Raw genomic sequence first — 8,948 nt, forward strand, 5'->3', positions numbered from 1 at the left:
GACAACATTCCACAGGCCACAATCAACAGCCTGATCAACTCTATGCAAAGGAAATATGTTGCGCTGGCTGCTTGAGGAAAATGGTGGTCACACCAGATACTGACTGGTTTTCTGCCCTTTCCTTTTTTTTAAGGTATCTGTGACCAACAGATGCATATATGTATTCCCATTCATGTGAAATTCATAGATTAGGGCCTAATTAATTCATTTCAATTTACTGATTTCTTTGTAAGAACTGTAACTCAGTAAAATCTTTGAAATTGTTGTGTTTATATTTTTGGTCAGTGTACATTTTTAAGTACATACATTCCAGTACTGGAATAATATCCAGTAAGTTCTAGAAAAAGGGATGGGGAAGAGAAGACAGAACAGATCTAGCATTCAATCATCCTCTACATTACAATGAAATACAGTATGCTCCTATTTGTGACTCAATATCAGAGGTTGCTGTTCTACATGATGCCTGTTGATACTGCACAATCACATTTTGTCTGAGGCATAATCAGAGCCATGTTTTTGCTATAGCTACAGTAGCTCTATATTGACAGTTGGAAGACTATCTATATCCAGAGTCAGTGACCAACAGTCTGGAAGACTAATAACCAGCTGCCTTGCCCATCTTTCTGGAATCTGAAACGGCTTGGATGCAACCGATGTCCTTCTCTACAGCATTGACCACGTTGTAGAAGTACTTTGGAACTTCCACTGTGTGCCCAAAATTCTTCAGATCCTCCACCACGGCCTTAGGGAGAGAGGAGAAAGTGCCAGGAACAGGAGGACAGACACACTGAAGTATGAGCACAATGTATACGGAAACCTGTGAATACTACCCCTTCAGATGTGTAAATCTGTGAAAGACCAACAATATTCTTCAGAAACATAACTGAATACGTCTTTAATTGTTGAGTGCCCATGATGTGTGGTGTTACCTTGTCAAAGTCAGGTTCAAACTTCAGTGCATTTTTGGAATCCACAAACACAACAGGGGCAGCGATGGCCTCCTCCAGACTCTTCCCAAACCACAGGTGGTTCATGAGGGTCTGGGAGAGAGACAGATATACGAGACCATGAGGAGGAAGACTGCTAATACTGTGCCTGTATGTGGACTGAAAGGGAATGTTAACATGGTGGTGTGTTTAAGGTACAGTGTTTTAGAAAACAAACAGTAAAGTATTGGTCACACAGTAGATTTATAAACATTAGGTGAGTGTTGGTGTTATTCAGGTATTCGTTATTTGCTTACACAAAGTGTATGTTGATCAAATATTGTTGTTACCATGGTCACTTACCAAGGCCATCCCTGTGGTGATCATGCTGCCACCTGACCCGCCAATCACCAGAGTCTTATACTTGGACTGCAGGACAACAGGGGACATGGAGGAGGGAGGCTGCTCACCTGCAAGCCAAACCATAAAACAAATCATCAAGGAGAGGCTACAAAAGCAATTGAAATGTCCAAGAAACTATCAGTTTATTTTACAGCCACCCTTACAAACACTATTTTTGGGGGTCACATTACCTGCAACAATGTGATCTGCCTTCCCACAGAAATCTGCCAACTCATTATTGAGGATGACACCAGTTTTAGGGGAGAACACTCTGGATCCAAACCTGAGTGAAGGGAAAGATATTTGACAAGTCATTGTGTGTATTGTGAATGTTACATGGTTATACATAGCTAATGACAATTATACATGGCTGACATAGCCCTAATGATGATTATTATGATTCTACACAGTGAATAACATTTGACTTACATGTGATTGATAGTGCTGGTAACAGAGACGGCAGTTCCATCCTCAGCCATCACAGACACATGTGTGGTGCCCATGGTGTCCAGGTATGGAGTGATGTTGTAGTACTGAGCATCATGGGTCTCATTACTGCTGATCATGGCCCTGAAGTGGTCAGCAAACTGCTGCTCAGTGAACTTCAATGCTCTCTGGACAAAATAAGTAAATGGACCTTGATCAGGTATGTTGGAGTTACAGTATATATTACATTACAGTAGCAACTCCCTACTTAGCCACTTCCCATTTCACCCTCCTATCTTATCATGCAGAATGCATGTTTTGCTGTTTTGTGTTGTTTTGTTTTGTGTGTGAGGGATTTGAAAAGCAGGTGTTTTGCCCTGGGGCATGGCTGCAGATGCCTGTGACCTCATGGAGTTAGACACCTATGAGTATACAGCCATGTCTCAGGTCTAGCAGGTTTGCAGAGATGAGACATATTTTGAACAATTTGTGAAAGAAACCCAGGAATATCTGATCATGGTAGGGATGGAAAGTCATTTCAGACTGGAGCACAGCTAAGCTGGCATTAGTAATAGCTGATGCTGCACCCTCCATAATTATCCCTTGTGGCTCAACATGACCCTGAGAGTACCCTGTTGGGATAAAACAGCACTTAGATCATTAAAGATTTACGAGCAGCCAGGTCTTGACCTATAATATGTCATGATTTCCTATACGCCTGGAGTCTTGTGGAACTTACTGGTTCTGAGTTGAAGTGTGGATCACGGATGTACTTCCTCAGTCCGTTAGAAAATTTGCAAGCTTCGATGTAGCGTTGATAGGTGAGAGTCTTTTGTTTTCCCATCAGAGAAGCTGAGTTTAGAGTGTATTCTATAGACAAAGACATAAGGCAAATGTAATAAGGAGGTGGGTTTCCTGCCAGTTTTCTGGTCTCCAGGATGCTTTCAATCTTAAATGTTTTATAATCAATTTCAGTTAACCCAAATACTGTATCAATAAGCTAACGATTACTTATATCCTCTAAATAAGAGCATGTCAGTGTTATATGGGGTCCATCTTAAAATGAAAAAAATTATTATTATTCAAGTCCAACCTTTCATGATGTTGAGGATGAAGCTGAGGATAGCGCCTCCTGATGGGGGTGGGGGGAAGTGCATCTGGTACTCTCCTAGAGGAATGGTCCATGCATCTGTCACAGTCACTTTAAACAATTCCAGGTCCTTCATGGATAGTGTTCCACCTAAAATACAGTTACAAGACAGCAAAAACATTAATTGAAATATATTGATGAGTTAATCAGCACTCCAAATGCCTATACATACCACAGGCACATTATAGTTTGGGTGTGATCAATGTGAATGCATTAGAGACTTACAGCTTCCTTGTAATTAAATATATTTGCTGTAAAGCAATGCCACAATCAGGGAGAGGTGATTATCAATAATGGAACTTGGTGTACCTGCTTCTTTTATGTCGCCGATTAAATCCTCTGCTACTTTTCCAGTGTAAAAAGCATCTGCCCCTTGGTTTGCAATGATCTCCAACGTGTCAGCCAATTTTTCAAACTTCACAGTGTCTCCAACCTTCAGCAGGTTTCCATCCTTATCTAGAAACAACTGACTACAGCTCAAATATTATTTTGTTGCAATGTGGTGACAGAATGATGGCTTGACATTTGATCTCTTGAAATACTTTTCATATTATACATCCACACATCTGGGACTCATCATACTGTTTTATTGTCTCACTCTAGGGTGGGCTTTATGAGTTGGATTCCTCCAGTTATCTAGGGTCAACGTGGCTCTTACCATAATGGTAAGGTCTTTAAGATCAGGGTGGTTCTTACCGTACTGGTAGGGTCTCATCCGTGTTGATCAGTGGGATAAAGCGGCCCAGGACCTGGGGTACAGGGAAACCCTCTCTGGCCAGCTTGATGGTGGGATGGAAGAGGCTGGCCCATGGGAGTTTCCCAAACAACCTGTGGGCCTGCTCATATCCACGGATCTCTCCAGGGACACCAATCCATTGGCTGCCTGGAACCAGGAGTGGGGAAAATCAGACTTTTTTTATTTTTTCTCTCTCTCTATCCGAAACTGTCTTTGGTCACAGTCACGGTATCTTTTATATGCCTGAGTTTGCTATCACATACTGATTATAGCTTGTTTGTCCACTTTCATATGTATAAGTAAATCTGGTGTTGTTTACCTTTTAACAACATTTCAAAGTTTATTTTTTAGAATGGAGTAAACATTGTTTAAGCCTTTCATGAGTTGATTTCCTTTAGGGATTTTGCTAAGCCATTACATTTAGACTGGTATGGTAATACATATAATCTTTTGCGGAAGATTTCTCTTTTTGTGTTTACAAATGAAGATGAACATTTTCAATAAAGTTTATGTTAATTTATAGTATATATAACAACCTGATTTGTGGTATTAAAAACAAAGCCAACTGACTGGCTGTTCACTGTGTGTGCTCTTGGCTTACATCACACAGCAACATGCTGCTTAAAGGTCCACGGGAACCCTTTTGTCTTGTTTAGTGCGTTTATAATCTCATTTTATTGAAAAGGGGAGAAATCAAAAGGAAGCAGCAAAACCATCTGCCTCACAGTGAGAGGAGAACCAGAAGCAGGCTGGCATTAGCAGACAGCCTGTCAGAAGGGAGGCAGACTTCAGGCATGAAACAGGCCCATGGAGGAGGGTACCAGGGGCGTTTCACATGTCTGAACAGGAGTCTGGATGTGACTGTACTGGCTCTCAATGTCATCATTAAATAAGGACTTTATACCAAGGAATGAAAATCCTTGCTTATAAACCAGCATAGTCGGCTTGTCGCTTGACAGACAGCTTTAAATCAGCTAGATCAAGCTGCCCCAGGATTACTGGAGTTCCACAGAATTCCCACCTTGATGCCAACAGGAAAGAAAGCTCGAACAACAAGAAAAACAGCTCCCATCGTAAAGCGGAAGGACATGCTTTTTGACTACAAAAACAAGTGAAGTAAGACAAAGTTCATGTTCACTCATTTTCACTACAAATACCTGTCATCATTTGGAAGGTGTGTGGGCATCCACTCAGTAGATCAGGATTAAACTCCTGAGGGACAGTCTCTCTTGAATTGATGATTTTAACCTTGCCTTTGAAATAAACAAATGTACATGACATGAAAGTGTTTATCCCCTCTCTGTGACTTTAATATTTGGATGTATGTGTGGTATCTCATAGTAGGGGGATGAGGTGTTCTTACCGCTACTGTCCATCACCGTGAATATGGACCCCCCGCCAATGCCCATACTTTGTGGGTTTATGACAGAGGTGCACAGTAATGCAGCAATGGCTCCATCTACTGCTGATCCTCCTCTCTGCAGGATATCTCTGGATGGGGGATTACATAGCATGTAGTGAGCCTGGCTATTTGTCTGTCTCGATGTGGACTGTGCAATAATACTAAGAACCATTAGACTAGCATTAAATTAATCTGATACCTTCAAATCCCACTGTAGATGTATAGCCTCAGTAAAATCAGATAAGTACTGGATATATACTGTAGCTATCAATGCAAATGCATGTTCATTTCATTTCTTAAAGGTCAGACAATACATAGATACACAAAAAGGTAGTTGCATAGCTGGAATTGTGTCAGTGATTATGTAGTTGATAACTGAATTGTTTCAATGAGCACTTTGTATCATCTGGTAGGCTGTTTGATTCAGTGTCCTCTGTCTCTGTGCAACCCTGTGTGGATGAAACAGTGAGAGCTGGTCAAACCTTTAGCTTTTTGCCATTCTCAGTGCAGGTGGTACATAAAGCCCTGAAATCCTTAGATCAGAGAAAGCCTGCAGGTCCTGATCTTCTTGATCCCTGCTTTTTAAATCTGGCAGCTGATTTCATAGCTGAACCACTTACATATCTGTTCAATCTAACCCTGGAATGTAATGAAATTCCAAAGATCTGGAAATCAGCATTTGTCCTACCACTTTTAAAAGGGGGAGATCCAACTCTTTTAAATAATTATAGGCCAGTCTCAAAGCTGTCACCCCTGGTGAAAATACTTGAAACCCTTGTGAGTGAACAGCTAAAATAGTTTTTATTTCTAACTCTATTTTATCAATGTACCAATCGGGCTCCAGGAAGAAGCATAGCACAATTACAGCAGCCATGACGGTTTTAAATGATATCACTGAAGCCCTTGACAAAAAACAGCACTGTGTCTCACTTTTTATTGATCTCTCTAAGGCTTTTGATACAGTTGATCATGCTATACTGAGGCAGAGATTGTCAAGTGTAGGTCTTTTGGAGCATGCAGTTGCATGGTTTGCTAACTATCTGTCTAATATAACTCAGTGCACTCAATTTGATGAGCACATGTCTGTTAAATTGTCTGTCTGTAATGATGTGCCCCAGGGCTCTGTACTTGGTCCCCTCTTATTCACGATTTATATAAATAATTTAGACAAAAATGTGCAAAATGCTCAACTTTACTTTTATGCTGATGATACTGTTATTTATTGTTGTGCCTCATCTTTCACAAAAGCTTTCCAGAACTTGCAAACTGCTTTTCAACATACCTTGTGTCAATTGAAGCTTATCCTCAATACTGACAAAACTAATCAAATGGTGTTTTCTAAAGCAAGAAATATATCTCTGACCCTTTCACCCATTACTACCTGTCAGGGCAATGAGATTGAGACTGTAACCTCATATAAATATCTTGGAATTTTAATTGATGATGGCCTCTCTTTTAAATTGCATATTCAACAACTTTCAAAAAAATTGAAGCTGAAGTTGGGATTTTATTTTAGGAATAAGGCCTGTTTTTCTTTTGAAGCCAGAAGGAGGCTAGTATCAGCTACATTTGTGGCTTTACTAGACTATGGGGATATTTTATATATGAATGCTTCCGCTCAGTGTTTGAGATCAATTGACACCCTTTACCATGGCACTTTGAGATTTATTTTAAACTGCAAAACACTTACGCACCACTGCACTTTGTATACCAGGGTTGGCTGGCCTTCTCTAGCCCTTTCAGGTTTACTACCATTTTATTTGGGCATTTTTATTGTTCAGAAATGTGGTGGGTACTCTCTTCGTTCGCAGGACTTTATCCTGCTAACTGTTCCAAATGTCAGAACTGAATTTGGTAAAAAAGGGCTTTTATGTACTCTGCGCCATCGGCTTGGAACGCCTTACAAAATACTTTTAAACTGGAAGAACTTGTCCCAATTGGTGCTTTGAAATCACTGATAAAGGATTTGGAGACTGATTCCCTGACCTGTCAATGTTTTTAATTTGCTGTTTTATGATTTTGTTATACTCTTGTGAATTCTATGGTTTTTACTAGATTACTTGTAGTTTTTCATGTTGTCTGTCTGTAATTGTGCAATGACTTGGTGCCGCCTATCTTGGCCAGGACTCTCTTGAAAAATGAGATTTCAAATCTCAATGAGCCCTTCCTGGTTAAATAAAGGTAAAATCAAATAAAAACTGCCTATTTACATTTCTCAACAATGGGTACTATCTAATAGGCTACATACCAGTGCAGATGAGAGGGTAGAAGGAGGCCACATTTTTCATTAAACTGGTAGACAAGGTAGGCAGTAAATCCTAACGTATGAATAACCAAAGTTAGTGATTAGGGTTCAACTTTATCTACTCAAGACTAAATGTGGCCCTGCGCGGCTACGCGCGTGACGAACGCACATACATATCCGCACCGGACAGCTCCTTTTCTCGGCTATTTAACAGTGAGTGACATTGCCTGTGTTAGAGACTGAGGAACTGTTTCGACTTTAAGGATTGTCCATTCCTAACACTTGATTAAGTCTAAATTATACGCTCTATGCGACTGTGCCATTTTTGTTTTTGGAAAACATGACCATAATAAGTTTGTCAAATAAATAAATACCAGTTATACCACCTTTGCAATACTATAATCCATTGTAGCCTACCTAGGGGTAAACGGATAAGCAGTAAGCACTTACCGTCCAATCTTTGAGCATGTTTCCGAGTCTGCGGCTACAGCTGCGCTTCTAAAGACCCCTTCCGTAGAATGTTGCTTGGCGAATGCAGTGCATAAGATAATTATCCCAATCACGCTCACTAGCGTTAAAGCTATACACGTGTATATTCTTGCTTTAGATCTGGCCATTACTTGTTTTTTTAGTCCACTCTTATAATTGCGGCGGCGTCCAAAACTTTTGTCACCATGTCCTTATTCCGAACGCAGATGGACAGGCAAACTCCTCCTCTTTGACATTGTTCATAGGAGTCACAGGAGAAGATGTTTAGGATAAAACTCGTAGGTTGTTAAGTCATACCCATGTCAGCAATGCTCTGGTCCAATGTAGGTAGTGTCATAGCATAATGCGTGGGCGGAGCCCAGAGGAATTATGGAACAGTGGCTCATGTTATCATACCTGGGGGAACTGTGCACCACCTTGCAATTATGGGCAGTTAGGCTATGTTTAAGACAGTTGCTGTATAGCCTAAATGGCCAACATTACGCGTAGGTATAGTTCAACGACAGTAGGAAAAACAATAACTATGGGTTTATACTGCTAACCACCTTTGCACAGATTACCACCAGCGATTCCTTCAAGTATTAGCCCAGAGCCGGCCCTAGCTTTTTGGTGGCTCTAAGTGACATTTAGTTGGGGGCCCCGTCATGCCCAATATTGTCCCCTGGCCAAATAGTGTCCCCCTCTACTTCACAATGGGATTCGATAAAGTATTAGCGTCGTTGCTATATCAACGCTGTGATGACCTAATGATTAGAATTTTGGAGATCATTTTGGCCTAAATGACGTTCGTTTCATCATCGCTATGCAAATAAGGCTGGTTTCCGTGACCATTCCGCTGTTTAAAAACCTCTTAAAGGATCCGACCCTTTTTTTTTCAAATTTTGCCTAAAACGACATACCCAAATCTAACTGCCTGTAGCTCAGGACCTGAAGCAAGGATATGCATATTCTTAATACCATTTGAAAGGAAACACTTTGAAGTTTGAGGAAATGTGAAATTAATGTAGGAAAATATAACACAGATCTGGTAAAAGATAATAAAAAGAAGAAAACATGCAGGTTTTTTGTACCATCATCTTTGAAATGCAAGAGAAAGGCCATAATGTATTATTCCAGCCCAGGCACAGTTTAGATTTTGGCCACTAGATGACAGCAGTGTATGTGCAGAGTTT

General features: G+C 40.5%; 1 protein-coding gene across 1 annotated transcript; it reads right to left on the reverse strand.

The window, feature by feature from the left end:
• Positions 1–251: 251 nt before the first annotated feature.
• Positions 252–8,093, reverse strand: ggt5a (gamma-glutamyltransferase 5a). Its single transcript, XM_029717319.1, has 12 exons — positions 7,738–8,093; positions 5,004–5,131; positions 4,798–4,893; positions 3,601–3,787; positions 3,214–3,374; positions 2,848–2,994; positions 2,494–2,624; positions 1,758–1,942; positions 1,520–1,611; positions 1,290–1,396; positions 930–1,040; positions 252–742 (listed from the first exon to the last, which is right to left on the reverse strand). The coding sequence occupies exons 1-12, from the start codon at positions 7,902–7,904 to the stop codon at positions 596–598; spliced, it is 1,659 nt and encodes a 552-aa protein (XP_029573179.1). The 5' UTR covers positions 7,905–8,093; the 3' UTR covers positions 252–595.
• Between the last annotated feature and the right edge of the window lie 855 nt (positions 8,094–8,948).

Source organism: Salmo trutta, chromosome 27, assembly GCF_901001165.1.
Source record: "Salmo trutta chromosome 27, fSalTru1.1, whole genome shotgun sequence".
NCBI lineage: Eukaryota > Metazoa > Chordata > Actinopteri > Salmoniformes > Salmonidae > Salmo > Salmo trutta.